Raw genomic sequence first — 25339 nt, forward strand, 5'->3', positions numbered from 1 at the left:
TATGTATTACAAGTCTGCATTTGTTTATTTGTAATAACAATAGAATACTATATGTACAGCTTAAAGGAGAAATTTGGTGTGAAATGAGTACAAACTTTCGACCAAAACTGTTCTTCATTCTCTTTCATTCTGAAATACAGCGCTTTTAGCAAATGCTGTTATGAAACCGGCTTAAAAAGATAGTAATAGGGAGCTATCCATACAAACAATGGCTATTTTTACACCATTAACAACAACCTTAAAGTAGCTCCACACGAGGGCCCTGACATTTAAAATGCGACATTGAGAAATTTGAAAGTGCAAAAGTAGTTTATTAACAACACTAGTTATACATACAGTCCCTTCCTGTGCATGAGCTATGCTATGCCCCTATCAGTAGCATTGTAAACCTGTTGGGAGCATTGTCTAATAGTGCTTTATATTGGAATGCTGCAGGAGAACGAGGGTGAGCAGTTATAGCTTAATAGGCTTGGGCCTACTTGAATTTGTTACAACTTTGTTGCCCAATTAACTTTATTGTCATTGATCAGTGCCCTATTTAAAAATAGAACACACAGAAGGTACTAATATGCTAATTTTAAAATATATGTAGATCTACATAGAAAGTACAAATTTGTAAAACAGACAAAGTATTACAGTCAAAGCAAAGCAACATGTAATTTTAAGTTTTAATATCCGATGAAAAATGGCAATGGGTATGCTTTATTTTTACCTAGAGGACAGGATGTACCCTGCCATCTCCCCTTAAAGCCCTGGACCAAACTGTTTACTTAGCCCTGTGGTGAATTATTAGTACAATTTCAGCAGATCTGCTGACCCCGAATCCAAACCTGCATACAAACCGAACCTGTGGCAGTGGATTCATATGAGCTGTCTCTTATTAGCATGCAAATGCTGACTCCTCCAGTACAATGGCCTTTGCTGACATGCAGCAAATTTTTCACTTGGCACTGTCCTGACTGTGCCAGAGTTTATGCACCTGCCTAATTTTATTTAAATAATTACTGCACACTTTCTGTAAATCCTATGGACTTTATTTAACTTCTTAAATATCAAATATCACTGTGTTTGTCTGTTATGTGATATATTTAACTGAAACTGCTGATCCGAACAACCAATTTATATGTAGAAAGAAAAATCATTAAAAAAATATCTGGGGTGCCCAAATTTCTTTATACCACTGTATTTTGTCCAGTGGTCGCTTTATTTAGACTCTTGCGTACGGATATGTTCTCAATAACACAATTAAAAGACTGCTATATAAAATCTTGCATAGATGCTATCTGGTTAATGGTAATTTGTGACACGTGTTTTCTGTAAAGGAGCAACAGTGTCCATTAAACACTTATTATAATGTACATACAACAGTGTAAAGCAAATAAAAAAAGAAGAGCAAGTATTTAAAACTTAATATCAAGTAATGAAACATTATAAAAATGTTAAACATGTATTTTTTAAATGAAAAACGAGTTAATTATCCTAATTGAACCATTACCTGTTAAAAGTAAGGAACGCCATTGCATTAAATATTGATAGAATAATTAGCAATGGAATTAATAATTAAATATTCACACTGCTTGTTAGGATTTTTTTTGTTTGTTTTAGAAATCATGTGTATAATTATAACATGCAACGGGTCACCATTGCCTTTCCTGACAAATGAACATATATATTTTTTTTATTTTGTATACAATGCATACCAACAGCCTGAAATAGACACAATAATAGGTCAAATACACACCATATACAACATATACAAGTCACAAACACATCAAAACAAAAACACAATTAAACGAACAAACCTAAACAAATATAAAAAGGTGATGGATTTATGAAATTAATGTTCAACATAACAGGAGGGTTTAAGACGTTTTACTGAGGAATAATAATGTTTAAATGAAGTGTTTAATACAATGTGTTTAACAGCACGGTGACCTACAAGCGTGTGCAGTCAATAGCCGACAGCGCCCCCTGCGGAGAACTGTCGCGAATTGTTATTGGCCTTTTAAACGCTCACATGGTTTCCTCCCTTGAATGAGTTAAAAGTGGAAACATGGCGGCGTGAAACTGTAAAAACTAGCTGGGGCGAGGTACAGTAAATAAAACAGCGGTAAAGTTAGTTTTTCAGCGAGTGTTCGCCGCTCTGTGTGCAGCCGCGGGGGGATGTGTTCAGTCTGCGGCGGCTGGAGAGCAGAAAGTGCGGGGATTTAATCGGTTCTGCTGGCCTGCTGAAGCCAAAGCCGCAACACCGCCGAAAACAATACGGATACAGAGCACTGAGATGAACGGGGTAGGTCAGACCTCTCTACCAGTCCTAAATTATATCAGAAATATAGTAATATTCATATTTAAACCCGCATGTATGTAGCGTGTACGATATATTTAGGTAAGCTAAGCGAAGCTAGGCTAGCTGGAGGGGTAACTTATAGCTGCCGGAGCGGAGTGTCCCAGCCGAGCTCGGGGAACTATTCGTTTTCTCCATTGTAACAACAGGACAGAACTGAATAATATTCTGAATACTAGAATATTATTATTATTTATAATTAAATAAAATCCTTTTACTGTGCTTAGGAACATTGTTTACTGCAGCAGACTGAATTAGAAGAAATAATGTAGCTATTTATCAGTAATTTATTATTTTTTTTAGAACTGTCCACAGTTTACAGGGCCTGTAGTTGTGTGGGCGTGTTTTTCACTATCAACAAGAACCCGACCAGCAGCAGCAGTAGCATCCCTCCACCACCATCCAGCATCCAGCAGATCCACACTGTTACACTGCCTTTATATCACACCACACCATATTCTAGATATAGTCACCACCAGCCTTTATGTTTAACCTTAAACTTTACCAATGCTATAATTTACACAGCAACTATATCAATACATTTCATAACAGTTATAATATACAGTCATAATATTTCCTCAATTTAACAAGGTGTTCCTTCAAATTAATGAGCCATTCAGTTCTATAAAAATAAATTCGATTAATTTAAGAAATCGTTCTCTCCCCCTTTTTAAATAATTAATCATTTATTGTAATTAATCAACCGGTTCCTTTAATAAATACGTTTTTAATGTTATTTACTTTTAATAAAAAAATCAGTCTTTTAGTAATCATTCTCTCATCATTCTTAATCATTTATTTTATCAATGTAAAAAAGTGTTTTAGGAATAAAAATGTGCTCTGTGCTTTAAATAGATAATTCCGAAAAAAAAAGAGAATTTAAATCTAAACAGCGAATGTGGTTTTAAGGTACTAAATAGTTTATTTTTATGTAAATTTAGTACTCAGATAATGGCATTAGTATTAGTGGGTAAAAAAAGAGCTTTCATAAATTACTCTTCATTTACTTATTATTCTTGTTACTTATTTACTTCTTATTTTGAATTTCCCTTTTCTATTAAAAAAAAATCATTAGTAGTTATCTTAATTCCCCACATCTACAGAAGGAAATTAAACTACAAAAACAACCATTGTTGAATCCATTGTTTTTGTTATATTATAAGTAGCTGTATGTGAGAATTGTCAGTTCTTATTTCTGGGCTCCCTATGCAGTCAGGAGGTGTTATTTATGCTTTGAACCACCCCCTATACAGGGTGCGCATTACACATGCATTTCTGGACAAGCTGTGTTGCACATGATATGATATTTACCACTTAATGCAGCTTTAATTTAGGTTTAATTCGTAATTAAGATAAAGAGTATCAGAAAACATGAATGAAACTCATCTCTGTCCCTCGCTGTTACTACATTCCTGTTTACACTCCGCTGCTCAGTGACACGCGTGGTTGTGTAACCTTGGCCGGCGTTTGTTATTTGTCGGCTCCGGTGTCTGTCTGCCATCTGATCCCGGCTTTACCCACGGCAAACTGGCCAGCTCACGGCTGTGTGAACATCTTTGTGTTGCAGGACGTATTATGTAATGGACACTCAACACTTCGCAGTTTCTTGAGTCACAGCGCCTCCAGGGCAGCGCATCATGAGGAGATCTCTGTCAAAATCATCCAGGACGGGAAATCCTCGCGGATATTCTGCACGCAGGCTGAGGCACAGAGGAACTGTACGGGATAAGTTGTATTTTGAATTTGAATACTTGTTAAATTGGTTTTTGTTTCTTCATATTGAGCTTAGATGCTTTGCCTTTTCCAAGTTGGTTATGAACCCAAATGCTGAAACTGCTATGAATTATCTGTTAACCATTTAACATACTGTCTGGAGTCCCACAGGGTTCTGTTTTTGGGTGTATTAAATTTCAACGCTATTTTTGTTCTGTCCCCCAGCGAAGAGACCCAGTACTGTAAATGGAGAAATCAATCTACCTAAAATGACTGTGAATGAAGATCTCCAGCATCCAGCTCAGAGAGCAGAGGAACAGCCGAGGCCGCTGCACTGCGTACAGTCTTATCTACCCTCACCAACACAAATCACTCCAGAGGTCAACAGTGCTCGCCCAAGCTGCCAGCGGGGAGCAGTCTGCCGCAAAGTGAAAGTGAAGAGACCTTCACAGAGAGTGTAAGACCAGTTTCTCAATACAGAAAATAAATAATCCAGGAGTGATGAGCAACATTTACCAACACGGATCCAAACTAAATCACATTTAGTCATTTATACATGTTCTTCTTTTCTCCTTCAGGGCAGAGAACAGGAATTCCCAGAATCGAAAGGTCACAGATTACTATCCCATAAGAAGAAGCTCACGGAAAAGCAAAACTGAATTAAAGGTAATGCATTAATATTACATAGAAATAGTAGATTTATTTTAAAAGTCCCTTTTTAGAAAAAAAAGACAAACAATACTGTCCAATATCACATAAAATGTTTTTGTAAATGTTTTTTCATATATAGTTCCAATATGTGACTTACTCATAAATCTGTATTGTGATGTAAATCTCACACATACCGGTATTTAACATATCACGCTGACTACCTCATTCTGGAGAGTTTGTGTGTTTTTGTGTGCATGTTTACCTTACTCATGCTCATGTTTTGTGTCAACAGTGTGCAGAGAAGCAACACATAGACGAGCTGATCACTAAAGGGATAGAGAATGGAATGATGGTAAATTTCTGTACATTATAAACTGAGAGATTTGTGTTTGGTCATCATAGCATTATTTCACATATATTTCACATTATCACACGTTCTTATATATACTCCACAGGTCAAATATATTGAGGGAAAGGGAAGAGGAGTGTTTGCCACCGAGAACTTCCAGAAAGGACAGTATGTGGTGGAATATCATGGAGATCTGTTGCTGAAAACCGACGCCAAGAAAAGGGAAGCTGTGTACGCACAAGATCCGACAACTGGCTGCTACATGTATTACTTCCAGTATCTCAGCAAAACATACTGGTAGGTTGGAACGCCACGCCCTGCCTCTAGTTTATCTGCCTGCAGGGTTGGCTTAAGGTCAAGTGATCAAAATATTATGACCACCTCTGTTTTGTTTTTTTTTTGTTTGTTTTTTGCTGTACTAATCATATTGGACACTGTCCTGGTCCTGTATCTGTTTCTCTGTATACTTTATTATCCTCCTTTCACCCTGTTCTCCAATACTCATGACCACACCTAATAGATAGACCACCACAGAGCAGCTATTATTTTTATTATTATTATTAGTATTATTATTGCAGTGATTAGCACTGATTAGCGTGGTGGTTTATGACTATTGTTTGTACTGTTATGTTGTGAGGCTTTTAAACTCTTTAGAGTTTGCTGGTTGGTTAGGTTTAAATAATAGTGATTATCTTGAAAGGCACATCACAATAGGTTCCTCTGTTCTTGTGTCTTTGCAAGTTCAATCTTGCAAGGTAACTTGTCCGTTCTTCATATTCTCGATATTAATAAATCTCTGCCCCCTTGTCTTGTCTGCAGTGTTGACGCCACAAAGGAAACGGATCGTATGGGACGGCTCATCAACCACAGCAAAAACGGCAACTGTCAGACCAAGCTCCACGACATCAATGGAATACCTCACCTGATCCTCGTGGCCTCCAGAGATATCGAGGAGGGCGAGGAGCTGCTGTACGACTACGGCGACCGAAGTAAAGCCTCGATAGCGGCTCACCCGTGGCTCAAACACTGATTCCGAGAAGGGAAGCTAACCAACACCCTGTTTCTTAAACGCAGTTTTTAATGTAATTTTTTGCCTTAGCAAACGGAGAATGTTTAGGGGGTAGTACGTGTTCGGGTGTGTTAAACAGTGACTTAAGCGCAGTTAGGTTACGGTACATATTCTACATGTCCTACATGATACTTTTAAAGATATTTATCCCGCTATATGACATGCTAGTTTTGACACGTTTCTTTTTTGTATATTTTATATACTTGTAGACCAGTGCTTCCAAAGCATGCAGTTATAGTCCAACTTTCTGCATTTTTTTATATATAAAGAAAAGTTTTCTTAAGCCGGTGTATAGTAGTTAGTGGCTTAGCAATAATTATTTATGATGCCCAAAAAAAAAAAAAAAAAAACAGCATTTCTGTGGAATGCAAGTGAAGCTTAGAAGAGCCATGTTTTAAAAGCTTGGGATAACTGGAAGGTACCCCCGTCCCTCGGCCTGATTTGGTATCCTATTGTTTTATGGTGTTGAGTGTCATTTCATGGATTTGAACAGACCTTTACCTCTTTCTACCTTGTTGAGTGTCCAGTACCAAATGACCTGAGATCAAAGGTATTCAGTTGATTCTGTATGCTGGGTTAGAGGCATTGTTTAATAAAATGGTTTTATGCAGAGTTTCTCCTGCTGCCTTGTTTATTTTTTGCTAAATATATGAACTTATCATAGTAACATTTAGGCCCAAACCCCTTGGTTTGGTTGTATGTTGTTAGTTAGTCGTCTAGAAATCTACTCATAATTTTTTATTTCTTTTTAACTTACTAATTTGCTCACTTTAGAAAGAACATTGATAAAATAGTCGCGGGACAGGAACTAGTATTGTTATAAAATCCTGCAATTGCTTAAAGCTACATTTATAAACATTTTGTTTATTGTTCCTGGTTTACTGATGTTGCCTTTTATTTAATATTTTAATATAATCATTTTTTATTAAATAATGGCAGTGTGTTTTTTATGTAGACTGGACTCTTGCTTAGAGGTGTTCACATTTAGCCGCTACTTTGTAGACAAGCCCCTTGAAAGGGTGGTAGTAATGTAATGGCAATAATGCACATTTGAAAAATGCACTTTAGGGTTGAAGGCGGGTAGAAAGCAGCCAGCCAATCAGAGGATTCCCTGTTCCCGCAGAGACCAATAGGAGCTCCTATTGTGAAAAGTCACCGCCCACTGTGGGACACAGCCTCGCGCCTCGCTATGACATCATCACTTGAGATTAGCCTCTTGGGGGCGCTGTAGACAGGTCTGAAACTTATAAAAGTACATTTATGAAATAGTTATTTTTAGAAACATAATCTACAGTATATGACAATGTAAATTAAGACATCTGAACTTATTGCATGCAACACTGTATAGCTGAAGAAAATAAAAAATGTTTTTCTTATTTGATGATTATTATGATAAAGATTAAATGTTTTATTCAGTCAGTTAGTAATCACATAATACATATCTACATATCAAAACTATCAACTCTACAAACGTTGTCAGCAAAGTACTGACTGAAAAGGCAGAGGCAGAAATATAATGCTCATAATTATGCCTGTACTAAATGAAGCTGCCCTTCAGCAGCTTAAAAGAAAGTATTAAAAGAAAAAAAATACACATTTGTAAATTGATTTTAGCATCATTCCATAGTAGAACTCCAACAACAGATATACATCCTATGTATCTAATTTTAGTCTCTTTTAAATCTTTGTGTAAAACAAATTTACAAACAACTAACAAATTGTATTTATGTATGAAAAACCTTTGTACACAGATAGGAAGTAACTTAACTTTTGCTCTTTACATTATTTGTATTATTTTATAGTGTAACAAATGATCAAATTTAAATGGAAAAAATACATAAATATAGGATATATAAATATTTTATATTAAGATATTTTCGCAAACATTTAAATTTAATTATATACAAAATAAAGTAAATCTAGGATTAACAAACATCAATGAATGGATGTGTGTCTATACGGCTTTTTTTGTTAGTTTGTTTAGAATTAAAGAAATATTTTAGAAATGACCCTGAAATCATTAACTAGCTAATACCACACAGTCTATGGTTAATACACAGTCACCAGATGACTGTGGAACCAATAACATCGCATACCTTTCCGCCCGGAACTGTTACAGTGTTGCACACTCATTTCTGTGTGTTTTGATTGTTTTCGGCTAAAACAGAAAGTTTTTCGCTATTTAACGCAAATTTTACAATCAGAAAATCCTCAGACCAGGCCGGAACAACGTGAGCCCTGCTGATAAAGGTAAGATAGATAAAGGAGAATTCGTTTTTTATTAGCTTTTTATTCGGTTTGTATTCGAATTCGCTAATGGCGCTGCAGTTGTGTTTATCTAGTGTTTAACATCAGGACATCAAACATTTCCATTATTAAAGTTATTATTGAGGAATATTTAGTGTGAAATAATTTTATATAAACGGACTGCGTGTGTGTAAATTGTCCTCTTTCTCTCTGTATGGAGATTAACTTACCTGCTAAAAATCAGCTTAGAAACTCACAAAAACACACTCAATACTCTCACCAACCTAGTTAATCATCATAGCACATGTTACATTTGATTTTGGTCAACTAATTAAAGGACACACATGAAATTACGTAGTAAATAGTAAAAAGTGTTTATCCTCCACAATTTCCTGATCTAAACCTGATGAACTGAACTGATCTCAGTTCAGTTCATCTGGTTTAGATCAGGACCTTGATGATTTGGGATGAGCTGGAGCTTTATAGCCTGAAGGAAAAACAGCAACTATTGTTCAGCACCTCCAGAAACTCCTTCCTTCAAGCCGCTAAGAAAAGTATTCCAGGTGACTCTCCCTCATGAAGACACTGAGATGAAAATACCAAGAGTGTGCAGATCTGAAACATAAATGTGCTACCCATAAAAAGTATAAAACATTTTCTGATTTATTTAACACCTTTTCTTTACAGAAGAACAGAACTTTCAAAAATCTTAACCTTTTTGGGTTTTCAATTACCAAAAATAAATGACCAGATATGTGTGGCTAGTGCCTTAGAAACCAAAACAGTTTTGTCTTGCAGTGTGAACAAAAAAAACTAATCTCTATAATCAAGGTCCACAGCTGTTCTCAATACTTTTTTATAGGTTTTGCTGTAGAACAACTGAAGCACTAATGTAAACATTTACATTTTTATGCATTTCTTTCAGAAAATGAACGAGTGGAGTCCCCTGGCGAAGGTCTACGACCCCCTTAAGGCTGGCAGTATTGACAGCACTGATGTGGAGCCCCACGACAGAGCGATATGGCGAGCAATGAATGCCCGGTACCGGCCCAACAAAGCCGTAACGGGGGACCCTCAGCTCACACTGTTCGTGGCACGACTGAACAAGCAGACGTCTGAAGAGGACCTGAATAACGTGTTCTCCACGTTTGGAGACATCCGCAGGGTACGACTCGTCCGGGATGCTGTCACTGGCTTCTCCAAGGGGTACGCCTTCATCGAGTACAAGGAGGAACGCTCCCTGATGAAGGCTTGGCGAGATGCTAATAAGATGGTGGTGGACCAGAGTGAACTGTTTGTGGACTTCGAGCTGGAGAGAACCCTGCAGGGCTGGATCCCCCGGCGCCTTGGTGGAGGCCTGGGTGGGAAGAAGGAGTCTGGACAGCTGAGGTTTGGAGGCAGAGACAGACCCTTCAGGAGACCCATTAACCTGGGTGGGCCGATGCCTCAGGGCAGGCCTGGAGAACGCAGGTGGGAAGGGGGCGGTGGTGGTGGAGGAAGCAGGGAGGAGAGGCCGAGGGACTGGGACAGGGAAAGAGACAGAGACCGGGATGCATCTCTAGGACGGGACAAGGACAGAGACTATGGGCGGAGACGGGAGCAGAGAGATGATTGGGAACGAGGGAGCGAACGAGGCTCTAGAGATTACCATAAAGACAAGAGGGACTCCAGACGATACAGGGACAGGAGTAACGAGAGAGAACCGAAACGAGAAAAAGAGGAAAGAAGATATCGTGACTCTTACAGAGACTCTGACAGAAGATGAGTTATCTGGACTATTTCACAAATTTAGAACTTCTCATTTAAACTGGACACTTATGGTGGTAATAAAATTAGGACTGTTTGATAAAAATGTCCCTTACTTCAGGACATATTGGAAAGTTTTAAGTTTGCGCTCAATAGATCTAAGCTGCTCTGTGAAAAAGGGCCTTTAACTGTCCACAGTTTCTCATTTCTAGAGTAATTGATGCATCTTGGATTATAAGATAATTAGATGGGGACAATTTTCCTAAAGTTTTAATTAATCCATTGTAAAATGTTGTGATGTATTGAATCATAACCACGGGATTGTGATAAGGATTGTATCAAGTTACATTATGGTTTTGACCATCTTTCAAGTGAAATATTGTGTGATTACGTTTCCCGTGGAATGTAAAGAATGCTGCTCTGAACTGTGGGATATGTAGACAGGGTCTTGTGCACTTAATGTGGATTTGATTTCTGCTAAAGTTGCTTATTGCTAGTCACTGTTTCCCCAGTCCATTACACAGTTTCTGCATTAAACTGCTGCCTCACTTAAGGTGGAATTAAACACTCAGGAAATTTGCTAACATCTTGCATCTTGTTTGGCCAGTTAAGCAGGCTTTAGTAACATTCAGTAAATGTTTTGTTTTTAACTTGTAAGCGATGTGTCTGGCTCTGCAGCTTGATTATCATGATGTTTACGGAAGTGGTGAAAAAATGGTGTAGTTACACTCTAACTGTAATAGGAGCAAAATAATAATCACACTGCTGACAGTACGCTGTATAAAATACTTTAATGAGCAATGAGATGAAATTATGAAGCATTTTCCTGTGCACTGATAAATATCCAACATGGATTTGTTTTGTTTTTTTTCCTTTAGTAAATACCTGTAGCATGAATGTTCAGCTTTATCACATCCTGAAACCCTTTACAGCTACATTGGATGCATCATGTTTAAAACACAGTAAATAAAAAAACAAGAGTTCCGAGCTCACAAAGCAGCTTTTTCGTAAGTATATCTAACGTGCAGTAACTGAATCTGCATGTTCATGCTCTGACTAGTCGACTCTTTTCTTCTATTATTGCCAGTGAAAGCACCACTCGAGTCGCGGGAACGCAGAAAGCTGGAGCAGGACGTTCGCTGGTGACGCTTGAGAGTCTGCAGTCCACAAAAAGCTTTGTTAAATAATTCCCACAGTGGAGCTGAGCAGTATCACTCGACTGTACATCTCCAACAACAATATTGTGCCATCCTTTTTATTCCAGACCTCTTGAGGCACCGTAATTACTGTGCAAATTCTCAACACTTCCTGTGTTTAAATTGGTGTGTAAAAATGCCACCTCAGTTATGTAAAACTACAAGCAAATGACTTTTCAGCAGGCACTTGCCTCATTTCATAATTCAATTTGAATTTCAAATACATAATAAAAGTCCCCTGATCAAAACAGTATGATAGCTACACAAGGCACATCAAAATGACCCTTCTTCCCCGACCTCCTCAGATCCTCTGACTTAAAACGTCTTTAAAAATGTGTCAAGTCTTTCTACAGAACCGTTTCTACTTGGGCAATATGGCCAAACATACGTGAACACCTCTGCAAACTTGAGCTTGTTGGATGGAAATCCCTTTTACCAAAACAAACAAAAAAAGGTCAATCAATTAAGTTATTATAAAGTTGGCATTGCTCTAGGTCTAAACAGCACTGATCATTATTCCTCCTCCATCCACCGACTTCACTGCTAATCTTCAATTAATCTCTGGCTAGAAATTATGTCCTTATTAGGGGTGGGACAAAATATTGATATTGCGATACATTATTGATATGTGGCGTCAAATATATGGATATTTTTAATGAAACATAGTCTAATTAGACTTACTGAAGTTACTGCTTCATTGTCTCTGGTCACACCACTCCAGCCAACTCATCACAGTGAGTTTAAGATTATGACTATGTTCACATTACCTGGCTGAAATGAATCAGATTAGATTATTTAGCTATTTTGTGAAATAGATCTTTTTTCTTAGATGGATCTGTTCAAATTTGACTTGTCACCTCCATATGTGGCCCTAGATCAGATACATGTTGGATAAGTAAGGATGCCACATAAATGTGAATGTTTAGGTCAGATTTTATGCATGTTTTATTTGCAAGTTTTTGCCTATACGTACACACTGTAAAAATAAAATTCATATCTGTGCATGGTGTGTACAGTAATAGAGACTAAAGTTTGGACCTATAATGCACCAAAACATGATTTTTCAGCTTGTTTTGGCTACTGTACTTTTGTTGAAGGGCGAAACTTTTGACATAAACATGCGTATATAAATTACTGAAACATCCAGCACTCAATTCGTCAACGGCCTTATAATATTTTCAGAATATTTCTGCCCATTTTCATATTTTCCAGGTGTTCCTTTAAGATTTTTCCTAACCACCGTAATTAGGAGAGGTGTCCACATACGTTTGGCCCATACAGCATTCAGTAACTTATTCATTTGGTATACCAAAATAAAACCATTCCAACAAACAAAATACATCAAATAAAACTGAAAGTAATAAAGTCTGACGTCCCAGTCTGTGTGGGGTCAGTGTTGGGTGGGAGTGTTGTGTAACTGTATGTACGGTGAAGCTGCTCGGTTTCTGTGTCCCTTTATCAGTCTTCCTTTATCGTCTGACCGCTGTGACCGCAGGATGCAGGGCTGTGCAGGTTGACCATAATGGGGGGGTGTAAGTGTGGTGTGTCACATGGCGCAGGTTAGGGATTAGAGGGCCTTTGTGCTCTTCACTGTCCAGCAGGTCACATGTGCTGTAAGGCCTCCTGGGCCTGCTCCGTGTAAACCCCGTCACTGCCGGCCCACGAGCCGAAGCTCTCGTCCAGATGCGGCCGCTGGGAGCTGCGCCTCTTATCCCGCGAGAAGAAGTTAAACCTGAATCAGAGAACAACAGACAGACAGAGATACTGAGCATTAATACGTTTATAGATTTATCTATACATTTATTTATCTACACGTTTTAAAAGAGCTTCATTTACAATCATTAATTAAATCATTTTATACGCCGCGTAATCACATGATGTTTGAGACTTAATTCTGCCCAATTGACCTATACTTTTTGTTTTCAATCAAACCTGATCAAAAAATGATGCCGTTTTCACATATGAACATGGACAGTGCATATATGCAAACATTTCTACAATGTAGAAATTGAACCGTACCTACTAATAGAGGTTGACTATGTTTCAATAAAAATATCAATATTTGATGCCACATTTCCATAAGATCCTTTATAATAAAAACGATACGACATTAATATAATCTCCCACCCCCAGTACCTACTGGGATAAGCATTATATTTGTTTATACCATTTATTTGATTAACGTGCTCATGTTCACATATGTAAGCACAATTTTTGAAACAAATGTTTATTATATTTTATTAGTTTTAATACTACTACAGAATTTACTAAATCAATGCAGAGTATAACATTTATACTCAGAACACTATGTTCTTATTCTATTAAGCCATTGATGTAGCCCCCTATGCTATTTTAGTCCCATATAAATTGTGCATACAAGAACAAAAATATCTAAAAAAAAAAAAATAAAGAGCCATGCTAATTCTACTACAGGGGTGCACAATTACAGTTGACATTCATTCTCAGTTAAAAAAAAAAAAGAAACAATGATAATAGTGCACGTGTGAATCTGTGCAGTAAAGGTGGGATTCCATGTAAATTCAGTCTGGATATAAAAGAATTATGTTTTTTATCAGCATATAAGGGAGGTGCTGGTTTCCAGTCAGCTGATGCTGAGTCACTGGTTACACTCACATCATGCATAGGTCATTTTGCTGAATGAAGGCCAATATTCCAGCCACTGTGAGAACTTTCAGCACCACAAACTAAAAATGTGGCCAGATATGGCTCTTTATACTGTGTATTACACACAGACAGTGAGGAAGCTGAGCTGGTTTATTTTATTTTTTTAAAGTAAGCTTAAATAAAATTAAAAAATTTACCAAGGACCAAAGTTTTCAATAATTTGGGCACTTTTCTCACCAGTGAATAAATTAAAAATTCATTTTTTCATCTTAGTCTTTTTTATAAGGAAGAAGCAATTACAAAACTACAATTTAAAATATTAAACACAGAACGTTTTCAGTATCTCAGCAGACACACCAAGAAAGCACAGTACATTAATTCTCTTTATCTTGACTTTGGCTAGATAGCTACCTCAGCAGTGCAATTTAAGTCATACATTTACCTCAGCACTGCTACTCAAGTAACATGTGAGTAAAAAAATATCCCTCCAATATATGTTAGATTATATTAAGCCTTTCAAACATTCAGTCCAACCATTTTTTTCTTACTTACATCATCAAACACAGAAAAGCTGCTAGTCTGGAAAACTAATAGCTGTTAGGGGTTTAAATGCTTGTTAAACAGAGAGGATAAAAATAAACACGTGTTAGCGTGTGAACAGAACCGGGATCCTAAAGTGCTTTATTCTGACTGGCTGATTTAAACAATCTTCATGCTGACCGGTTCCAGATAGCCCCACAATCAGCCAATCAGAATATCGACTGGATTATAAGCAACTCCAATTAGAGATGAGGTGGGGCTTAAAGGAGGGAGGGGCATGCAGCGCCACACACATGCAAGTTTACAGTAATTAACCCTTTAAAACCTGAACCATCAATTATGCCACAAATTGTATTATTTTCATTTTTTTTTATTTACATTCTGAACATTAAAAAATAAATAAATAAATACTTTGCATACAGGACTTTTGTTTTGCATTGTAGTTGTAGTTTGCATATGTTGTCTTTTATTATTATTTTTTAGGATTTTGTGTAATTTCAAGTTTAGAAACTGAATGTACTGTTCTGGTGCATGCAGTGCACAAGCAATCCTATAAGGGGCAGAAAACATGCATCTGATTTAATTTTCTTATTTATGTGATTATTATCTATTAAATTGAAGAAATATTAATAAAAAATTATTTTATATATTTATAAATTTAAATTAAATCCACTGTTTCTTCTGAAACCAGGGATATTAAAAAGAGTTTTTCCTGCATTTGTTTCATTAAATATTTGGCCATACAGGGTATGTATAAGATATAGTACACTTTTAAAGGGTTTTAAAGGGTTAAGGTGTTAAAACAAAAGCGGGAAAAGGAACACAAAGGTCAACCAGTGAAAATAAAAAGCTCGTACAAGGGAAATAAGTCGTCTGATTGGCTGTAAAGTGGGGTCATCTGAAATCAACCCAGCCGCCACCATCGGCATAATGGCTGTGAAAATCCTGTTACAGAGAGGCAAAGACACGCAGAGTTCAGCACAGAGGGAACACACAAAACAAAAAATAATACATATATCTATATATTTATATAGGTTTTCACTTTTTAACTTGGAAAAAGTGCACAAACATGGAATGAATGCCATATTATGCCAAGGAGGAGCTCTTAAAGGGACTGTATAAACTACAGTCCAGTGTGTGAGTGTGTGTGTGTGTGTGTGTGTGTGTAAATGAGAGAAATGTCTGAGAACAGCACTGCAGTACGCACAGTCGCTTAATGCCGGACTCTGGTTGGCCGGTTCTGGAGCGGGGTCTAAGCGTAGGGGAGGGATCTGGAGTGGGCGGACCTGCTTCTTCTTCCTGCTCTTCACTGTGGGAAAAAAACACATGTTTAAGAACAGGAAACAAAGTTAAGGTTTGGAACTAAAATTTACAGATTCCAGAGTTACACTGAACACAATTACCACCAACATTTTTATCTTGGAGAGATCTTGAATATATTTGTTTTTATGTCTTGGGTCTAATAATATTAGAAGTTTGGTGTGTTTCTAATGAATTGGCCAGATGTGGCTACAGATCACAGTTGTGGTGTTAAAGTAAATAAAAAACCTCAGCTGCAGCCTGAACTCTTTCCTTGCTGTTGAGATTCTGACCAGGATGAAACCGAAGCTTTTTTTTAATAAATGCTGGTAGTAAAATGACTTAAACAGTATTTAATTTAACTTAGAAATATGATGTGCTTAGTATTATTTGTTGTTAAGTTAAGCCAAATTTTAGCTATTAGTTTTTTTTTCTTATTTATGAATTGATTAATATAGTAATTATTAAAAGACAAATAGATTACTAATGTAATTGATAGAGACATCCCTGGATTATTTCTAAGAAGAAACTGAATTGGAAATTAAACAGGATGTTTTAGATTTTATACAGATGATGGGAAATTAGATGCTATTATAAGTTGAGATCCTTTTTTTTACTAACCTTTTATAATAAGCGATTTCCTCCTGCAGCATGAAGACTTTGGCCTTCAGCTCGTTTCTCTCGTGCAGAACATCTCGCAGCTCCTGCAGGGTGAACCGAGGTCGATTTGGATCTTTTGGATCCAGACCCGCCTCCTCGTCACACAGCGCCTCCTGTGGAAAGGGAGGAACACGCATGTGGTCAGTGGACATTAATCTATAATTCTGTGGACTTAATTAACTGTTGCGTATGAAGATGTACATCGTTTTTGAGGCCTTCAGTTGAAATTATTGTCAATCTGGAGGGTAAAAATGATGCATGCCAGCCTGTGTGACCCATAAATTCATACTGTAATCAGAGCAAGGAGCTGACCTACATATCCAAATACGTAATGCAACACAACACTCACACTCATAACACACACACACACACACACACACACACTCATAACACATACAACACACCATAACACAGACCGTACACATGCTGCAATTTGTAGCCAAAATGTAGGCACCATCTCAATCAGATCAGTTGTCATTTACAAAAATGATTTGTAAAGGTTTAATAAAAACCTTTTCAACAAATCTGTTTAATTCTAGAGGATAAAAGAGCGTCTGAAATTTGTCCAGTAAAATAGTGAGTTTTATATACATAAACCCACACAAATACATATAAAGAATTCATTTGCAAAAACAGAGAAATTAGAGAAATATGATTAAAGGATTAAAAACAGAAAAATATGATTAAATGATTGTATATCTGTTTTTACAACTAAACTCTTAATATATATATACTGTCTGTCTTAGTGAAATATAACGTATTAGAAAACTCTATCATTATCTCAGGGTACAGAAAGTACAACATGCATCCTCCTGGGACTCCAGTTGTTCCAGCTGGCACAGACCCTTGGTGCCCACATGCCAATGAGGAATTTAAAGTGTTACGTCAACAGAACAGTTGAGCTCTGACAGGACTGTATAAAAAAACACAATGACCATCATTACAGTGTCTATTCAGTGAGACGGATGAGAGAACAGCAAGATGCTAATCAAGAGCGACATATTCTACATGTTGAATAACCACAGCAGACACTCAGGACAGGCTGGAGTTCATCTCCACACATCAGCACATCACAACACTGGAGAAGGTGGGCTGTTCTCTGACGATGCGAGGTTAGTTTCAAACCGTGCAGCCCAGGCAAGCTAACAGGTTACCCATAGCAACACAGCCTCTTCCTCCTCCTCCTCATCCTCCTCGAACTCCTCACCCTCAGACTCGTCCGCTGGTGCTTGTTGGATACGAGGGGCGAGGGTGAGCGAGCGCCCCCTGCTTAGGACGGGCTTGGGGAGTAAATTCTGAGTCCAAAGCAATGAAAACAACAATAAAATGACTATTTATTGACTAATTATGGTTTTAATATAATAAGTCAGCAGTTCAAAGCAGGAATAACTTGAATATATATATCATAATAAATAAAAAATAATTAACAATAAAGAAGATTCTAAAGCAGAATATTGTTAAATGTTAAAATGAAGATAATAAAAAAGAATTAAGCTCTAAGTTTTTTTTAATGCTGTACTAAGTTTGACTGTACAATGAATATTAGATTTGAGTATTTTAACCAATATTTAAACAATATATTGTCCAGGAAATAATTGCAATAACTTATCATTTTATTATTATTTTAAAACATATTTATGTTAAGCTTCTAAAATAATGATATTATAACAGTATAACAATGTCATTACACCCTTTAAAAAACTATATATATATTTTGTAATAAATAAATACAATTATAAAATTAAACCACTGTTTTTATAAACAAAGTCAACATACTTTACTTATTCATTCATGCTAATACCCTTTCCTCACCACATAAACACAATGGTGGTCAATATCCTGGTCCAGCAAGGTCAGCATGTCCTTATATATATATATTTTATGAAAGTCAATAACATTATGCCCTATAGTTTTCCAAACAGCAATATAATACAAATTCAATACAATCTACCCTGTTACCGGGTTCTTAACACGTGTTCTTTTACACTGAATAAAAGACTAGCAGTGCTGTGTTAAATAGCAACATTAGCTTTCCTTGGTTGCTATGTGTGTGTGTGTAAATGTTTGGGTGGCCAAGCCCTTTAAATGCCTCTGGGTCAGGCTTCTGCTTTTCTGGTCTGCTGGCCAAGTTATGTCTATATTTATCCAGCAGCTCAGCCTTGTTTCTTCTGACACACTGCCTGAACTCTGATTCACTGTGACCATGTTCACGTGAACAGTTCTGAAACATGAGATCACCTCAATCAAAGCACTACTTTAACACCAGTGGCGGTGTTCAGCAAACCTTAACACACAACTGAGCGTGAAACAAAAAACAGATATCATTCTACATTCTGTGAACTTATTCTGTGCAACAGAGGAAACTCTTGCTCTTCCTTTCCTAACTGGTTTGAAATACTTATTTCGGATTATGTTTAACAGCAGTGTAGGCTGTGTTACCTGTGCAGGTGATGGCGGTGCGGCAGGCTCATCTGCCTCGCTGCTGGTGTTCTCACCCTGCAGCCGCTCCCTCAGCCGGGCCACTTCCTGACGCAGGTTCCCCAGCTCCTGCTGCCGGGCCTGGGCGAACGCCTCCAGCTCCACCTTCTGCTCGATCAGAGCTTTACCCTGAGCGTCCACCATCGTGATCTTATGCCTCAGGTCATGATTAATCTTCATCAGTCGGTTCTGCTGCTGCTGGAGCTGGAAGATGGAGAGCAGAGGTGAACTCTAATGCAGGATAAGTGTGTGAAATGTGTGTGGGATGTGCTCTTTGCACACTTACTGCTTCAATATCTTCATTCTTCAGGGTCAGTTCTCGATCCTTGGCACGAATCTCATCCCTTTGTTTGTCCACCACCTCCTTCAGCTTCTTCATCACTTGCCTTTCCCTTTCTGACATACCTGGCAACCAAGAGGAAGATCAGTACAGTGAGTGTTGTGGACTGGGGAGTAGATTCAGCTGGTCTCAGGTATAGTAAAGCTAGAGTGTGATAGTATGATGATTATTTATTATTCCTGGCTATGGATTTTGGGCTTTACCTAGCGTTATCTAAAGACAGAGTCAGTACTTAGACAGTTGTGCCATTTGTGAGCAAAGAAGCCTTTTTACTTGATTCAGAAAAGAGATTTTGGTTCGAATCCCAGTCATGCAGCTTGCCATCAGCTGCCGGAGCCCTGAGAAAGCACAATTGGCCTTGCTCTCTTTGGGTGGGTAGAGAGGGTGTTAATGAATGTAGCTTTGGTATGCTGTGATTTCTCCTCCTTACTGCAGAAGAACTGCATTCTGAGAACTAAGGAACGAGCAACACGCAAATCAAAACAGTTCCTCTTTAAACGGCTGACTCTTAAAATAGACTCATGCTGATCCATACACAAACTCAACTACTGACCACAACATAACTCACTGCTTCATTAAGCCATCACAATATACGGAGGTAAGCATGATTTGTAAGATTAATTTCAATAGTGTTTCATAAAATAAACGTTTATTTTTTCCTTTAGTCTAAGAGAGGCTCACATTTGTACACTTAGTCCACAAATCTAAAAAAAAAAAAAAAAAAAACTTTTAATGATGACCCATATATTTGCTGCATACCACTCATCATCAAGCCTCACTCACAGGATAACACCACACAAGGTATTACACAGATGTGTAAATGTTGTAAATTAAACATTTTCGTAAAACTCTACATATATATTTTTTAAATATTGGAAACAGTGAATCTGAAAATGAATATGGTGGTTAAGACAAACCATGATTTTTTTTTCATCAAATTAAATACAATATCAATGTGTTACGCAATTATTAATTAAACACATACTCCAAAGAGTACAACACTGCTATCTAGTTGTTTAAACACAACACTAAATGACCCACTTCTGACACCAATCTTTTTATCATAACTAATCATTAAATATCAATACAGCGTTTCTGAAAAACGATACAGTGTTGCAGAACAATATATGTAATCCTGAGTGAAACTAAAGATTGATTGATTGTTTGATATATAATGTTACTTCAATTCATCAATATTATCAATATTAAAAAGTGAGTTTGATGATATTTGGTGTTTTGGGGGGAAGCCATGTTTTATGGCTTTATATCAGATTATGTAAACAGAAAGAGAGACTGATAATAGAGATAGATGTTCTGATTGAATAATTGACTGAATTATTCTGATTTAATCAGGCAGGTTGCGGGCACACTGAGAGAGGGGCCTGTTCCGGTGGCCGTTAGAGCGGGGCACGCGGGTGGGCGCTGCTAGGACTGAGCGTTCTCTGTGCTCCCCCACGCTGCCCTGCGCCCGGCTGCCCTTCAGTTACACAGTGAAGGACTCCTTTGTGTGGCACAGCTGAGAGTTTTTGTTGGTCTCTGAGCGGCAGAGAGAATGAGAACGTCACCGGTCGTGGGTATGACCGCATGTGCTCTGTTTGTGCTGGTGGAGAGCAGGCTGGCGAGGGCACGGCTGTGAGTGGGTGAATCACAAAAGCCTGTAACAGGTAATCCAGGCAACAGCAGAGCAGCAGGTCTGTAAACTTCCTTCCTGCTCCGCCTCCCACTTCCACTCAGACACAAAGAACCAGTGACCAGTGGAGCCACTTTTAACCCCTTACATCCCTTATGCACTTATTTTTAGAGACTAATAACTGAAACCTTGAGTCACAATTACAGACAAACACAATTTAACAAAATTAATAACACATATACACTAGCAGCTTTCATTTCTTTAATTAAACACTGAGTAAATACCCACAGTGCAGGCAAAAAAACCCTTGATTTTAATAACCTAAAGATCCCTCTCTTATTAGAATTACCTTCACCTTTTTCCTCTGGCTGCGAATAAAAAATATATCTTGATAGGGTTCTGGTCAGGAAAGACATGGGCTCGGTCTGAATAACAAGAAATGCTGACTTAAAGCCTTGATGCTTTAAGTAATGAAGCATCATAACATCATAAGCATCTGTAGCTCAGATTCCAGTTGTTACAAAAATTCTGAATTAAAACCTAGCTATAACAGGTTGTTTTGAAAGGATTTAAGAGTTTCAATCAGGGGTTCAGTGCTCATTTAACCTCCTAGGACCTGTTGTCCACATGTGTGGACATCACATTTTGTGTTGTCTAGACCACAACACTAAATTTTGCTCTACAAGGGCCTGGTGTCCTCTTATGAGGCCACTATATTGTCACCTAGTGGTGACAGAAGAGTTTAACACGTTACAGTTATGATTTTGTTCATGAATTTAAATGAACAGTAAATACAGTAAATATTTATGTTTTTTACTTTGTTATGTCTTTGTATTGAAGCAGAACTTCAAATGAGCCATTTTGCTAAAAGGGCCACAACCTAAGCTGCTGTGTTCAGGCACAAAATAAATGTTTTGCGCATCATTACTAATTGCGCCTTCATTGTGTTCTACTGAAGTTCAAAACTAAAGTCCTCATATGTGGACATCATTTTTCTCAGAAACTACATTATATAAAAAGTAAAGAGAATGAAAAAATAAGAAATTAAAAAAATCTAAGAGTTTGGGTCTTAGAAGGTTAAACCACAGATGCAGCTGGCAGGGCTGGCAGAGCTGTCGCAGCCTCATTAAGAAGCTGGCGTCGTGAATTACCTTCCTGTCTCTGAATGTCCTCCTCGGTCATTGAGCAGTCTTTGACGGACAGGTTGTTGAGGAGGGTCTTGTTCTCCTCCTGCAGCTGGGCGATCTGAGACAACAGATCCTGCGCCTCCCCTCGCCACACGTCCTCCACCAACTCCAGCTCCTGGCATCAAACAGGGTTTAAAAAGCGAATCAGTCCTCAGAGAAAACTATTTTTTGTATTATACCTTCTTTATTTTATTTTTTATCATTTGGTTCACTTGTAATTTGAACCATTTTAATCTGTATGAAATGGTTATATTTGCACTGAACATGCTGTGACCTGCAGCCCCAACACTGTAAAGACATTGATAGGAATTTATCTGGTTCCCTATAATAAAGCTTTTTAAGCTCCTTAAGGTTTCAGTCATTTAAAATTCTAATTAATGAATAAACTATTATATCAATAATATAATCTGTACAATCATATGACTACTAGAGCAAAACACACACAAAGTGTCCTCTCACTTCATCTAAAACCTCGTAAACATAACAGAAACACACAATCTTAACTACAGGTAAGCTCAATAAAAACAAACCTCACGAGGTGTTATAACAGCCATAATGCTGCACTGTCTGAGGCACTGAATCACAGTCAGCCTGTATATCCAATCAGTGATCAGCCTTCCTGTCCACAGGAAACGGCCTCTTCACTGCATCCCATATCACACACTTGTCACGTGAATATAAGCAATATACTGTATAAGCATGCATACAGACTACTGGCTTTGTAACAGGGTTAATAACAAATGCTATGTGTGCAATGATCTAGTACCTACTCTATCAAATGTTTTAAAGTGTGCTATATACAGTAGCTTTTACAAATACAGATCTAGATAACAATAAAAGAACAACAACAAAAATTATAAGTTTACCAAATTGAAAACCTCTGGAATATAATCAAGAGGAAGATGGATGATCACAAACCATCAAACCACCAAACTGAACTGCTTAAATGTTTGCACCAGGAGTAAAGCATCATAAAGGTATTCAAAAGCAGTGTGTTAGACTGGTGGAGGAGAACATGATGCCAAGATGCATGAAAACTGTAATTAAAAACCAGGGTTATTGCACCAAATATTTATTTCTTAACTCTTAAAACTTTATGAATATGAACTTGTTTTCTTTGCATTATTTGAGGTCTGAAAGCTCTGCATCTTTTTTGATATTTCAGCCATTTCTCATTTTCTGCAAATAAATGAACTAACTATACTTTGACATAGAATTCATGGGTAAACATAATATAAAACACAAGATAGATAGTAACACAGATGCTGTAAAGTATCGTGGAGAAGAGTAAAGTGTGATGGTGAATCTGTGTCTGGGCTCGGGCGCAGGGTCTCGGGGGACGACTACGTGATGCAGTGTCGGATTCCCACCAACCCATTTTGGAACGACCAGTTTCCTGCCCTGAACAGGAACTCTGCCCTGCTTTACTCCGGCCTCTGTTACTCTCCTAAAATAAAGATGGCAGCTCCTCAAAGATATAACTAATCTGTACACAGTTAAAAACAGAGCTGCTGCCTGGGGATAAAACTAGTCTAGAACTAGCAGCTCAAACTGGACACAGGCATAAAGAGGAGGGTGTAGGTGGGTACAGGTGGGAACAGTACAACATTGAGTACCAAGGAACTTGACCTAAGAGCTGCTGTGGGGCTAATAAGTACATCCAGCATCTGTCAAGCTCCATTTGTCTAACTTTAAAATATTATATTAAAATACTTAAGCTACAAAATAAAATGAATAGCTATATGATCCCTCTTCCTGTCACCCAGATAACAAAGAAAACAATGTAAACAAAGCCAGTACTCTAACAGTAGAGTAAAGTGTTAAACATTGCTTTATGTGTAACACATTGTATGAGTTGTCATTGTACTACAATACACATTCATACATACATTCAATATTTAACAAAAGTAGATTTTTACCACCCAAAGCTGACTAAAATTACTTTGTAAATGTTTATTTTATGAGTAAAATCACAAAAATGTTTATGAATGATTATGCTTTAGATATAGCATAGATATAATATTCCCAAAGTTTCAGTACTCTTATTGATATGCTGCAAGTCTTAATAAAGCCTTTGGGTTGTTTATCTGTGTTTGCTGGCTAGCTACATGTTCTTAACTTGTCCATGCAATTTAAAACACATCTAAAACTAAAACTATAGTATAAAAGCCTTTATTAGCCCAGTTTTAGTGGTTTATTGTGTTTATTTACCTTCATGTGCTTTCTCTCCTTCTCCATCCGGTCCATCCGCTCCAGCCGGAGTTTATCCAGCTCCAGCCGCAGCTCCTCGGTCTCCGGGCTGATGCTGTTCCGGCTCACCAGAACCTCCAGGATCTCCAGAACCCGGACTACTTTAGGCATAAGTCTGGATAGAGCCTCGCAGCCGTACTGGTCTATAATCCGCTCGAACTCCTGACCCACCACGGCCGCGATATCGTACACGTCCATCACGGTCAGATCGGCCACGTTCTTCTCCAGCGCGGATCCGGACCCGAAGTCCTCCATGGTTCTCAGAGTTAGCCGAACGCTAGCTGCCCCCGCCCGCCAGCCCTAAACCCGGTCCAACTCCCGGCCTAACTCCACCCTCACAACACCGACCAAAACTTTACCGAGTCCGGGGAGCGGCGAGCTTCAGGCCGCCTGTAGAGTCATTAGCCCGGGGTTACTGGCGGCCCTGGCGGGGGTGTTGTGCTGAAAGTGGGTCGGGGTGAGCCGCTGTCCCATCGCAGTGCGTCCAGCTGCTCCTCCACCACCACCGTATGTGGTCGCACTGCCGGACTGCGCATGTCAGGAGGCAGCCAGCAGGTGGCGCTGCAGGACACCAACAAATCCGGAGCGGCTAAAACTTTTTTTACTCAAAATAAATTTAAAAAGTTTATTAATAAATAAATACATACTAAAAAATACTAAGCCCCTAAAGGTGATACCTGAAAAAAAAGACAAGATAATAATATAATAATATAATTATAGAATAATAAATAACAGTAATAATAACATTAATAATAATATTATAAAATAATAATGAGATATTATTATAAATAATAAGATAATAAAAATAATACGATTATAAGATAATAATAAGATATTTTAATTATGTTGTTCCCACACAGTAGGATCCTGTTCCCATGCATTAATTAGTTTTGGCCACAAGGTAGGATCTTCTTCCCATGCCTTAATATATTATAGCCATACATTAGGATCTCATTCCCTCACTTTGAATTTGTTCAATAGAAATAAATAATGAGACCACTGTAAAATTAAGAGA

The 25339-nt window shown here is 37.8% G+C and overlaps 3 protein-coding genes across 5 annotated transcripts; 2 read left to right on the forward strand and 1 right to left on the reverse strand.

Moving 5' to 3' along the window:
- The first annotated feature begins 1999 nt into the window (after positions 1-1999).
- On the forward strand, positions 2000-6741 carry kmt5aa (lysine methyltransferase 5Aa). Its single transcript, XM_007250287.4, has 7 exons — positions 2000-2290; positions 3912-4062; positions 4283-4514; positions 4636-4723; positions 5001-5060; positions 5164-5354; positions 5877-6741. The coding sequence occupies exons 1-7, from the start codon at positions 2282-2284 to the stop codon at positions 6085-6087; spliced, it is 942 nt and encodes a 313-aa protein (XP_007250349.2). The 5' UTR covers positions 2000-2281; the 3' UTR covers positions 6088-6741.
- A 1413-nt stretch (positions 6742-8154) lies between these two features.
- Positions 8155-10703, forward strand: snrnp35 (small nuclear ribonucleoprotein 35 (U11/U12)). Its single transcript, XM_007250283.4, has 2 exons — positions 8155-8376; positions 9299-10703. The coding sequence occupies exon 2, from the start codon at positions 9302-9304 to the stop codon at positions 10136-10138; it is 837 nt and encodes a 278-aa protein (XP_007250345.1). The 5' UTR covers positions 8155-8376; positions 9299-9301; the 3' UTR covers positions 10139-10703.
- Positions 10704-10893: 190 nt separating this feature from the next.
- rilpl1 (Rab interacting lysosomal protein-like 1) lies at positions 10894-24857 on the reverse strand. 3 transcript variants are annotated; one of them, XM_007250285.4, is made up of 9 exons: positions 24286-24857; positions 22039-22189; positions 19204-19322; positions 18879-19121; positions 17594-17734; positions 16401-16552; positions 15688-15789; positions 15338-15425; positions 12958-13047 (listed from the first exon to the last, which is right to left on the reverse strand). In XM_007250285.4, exons 1-9 carry the CDS (start codon positions 24577-24579, stop codon positions 13042-13044), a joined length of 1296 nt encoding a protein of 431 aa, XP_007250347.3. In that variant the 5' UTR covers positions 24580-24857; the 3' UTR covers positions 12958-13041. The 3 variants fall into 3 exon arrangements, with proteins under 3 accessions (XP_007250346.3, XP_007250348.3, XP_007250347.3); XM_007250284.4 differs by lacking the exon at positions 15338-15425 and having other exon boundaries at positions 10894-13047; XM_007250286.4 differs by lacking the exons at positions 15338-15425; positions 17594-17734 and having other exon boundaries at positions 10894-13047; positions 24286-24855.
- Between the last annotated feature and the right edge of the window lie 482 nt (positions 24858-25339).

This window comes from Astyanax mexicanus, chromosome 20 (assembly GCF_023375975.1).
Source record: "Astyanax mexicanus isolate ESR-SI-001 chromosome 20, AstMex3_surface, whole genome shotgun sequence".
In the NCBI taxonomy this organism is placed as follows: domain Eukaryota; kingdom Metazoa; phylum Chordata; class Actinopteri; order Characiformes; family Acestrorhamphidae; genus Astyanax; species Astyanax mexicanus.

Bases quoted from the DNA above. Each gene is read 5' to 3' on its own strand.
- snrnp35 (XM_007250283.4), top strand. From the start codon at position 9,302: ATGAACGAGTGGAGTCCCCTGGCGAAGGTCTACGACCCCCTTAAGGCT.
- kmt5aa (XM_007250287.4), top strand. The intron at 4,063-4,282 runs GTACGGGATAAG...TCTGTCCCCCAG, and splicing joins GGCTGAGGCACAGAGGAACT to CGAAGAGACCCAGTACTGTA. The intron at 5,355-5,876 runs GTAGGTTGGAAC...TCTTGTCTGCAG, and splicing joins TATCTCAGCAAAACATACTG to TGTTGACGCCACAAAGGAAA.
- rilpl1 (XM_007250284.4), bottom strand. From the start codon at position 24,579: ATGGAGGACTTCGGGTCCGGATCCGCGCTGGAGAAGAACGTGGCCGAT. The intron at 19,122-19,203 runs GTAAGTGTGCAA...TCCATCTTCCAG, and splicing joins AGAATGAAGATATTGAAGCA to CTCCAGCAGCAGCAGAACCG. The intron at 15,790-16,400 runs GTTAGTAAAAAA...TTTTTCCCACAG, and splicing joins GAAATCGCTTATTATAAAAG to TGAAGAGCAGGAAGAAGAAG.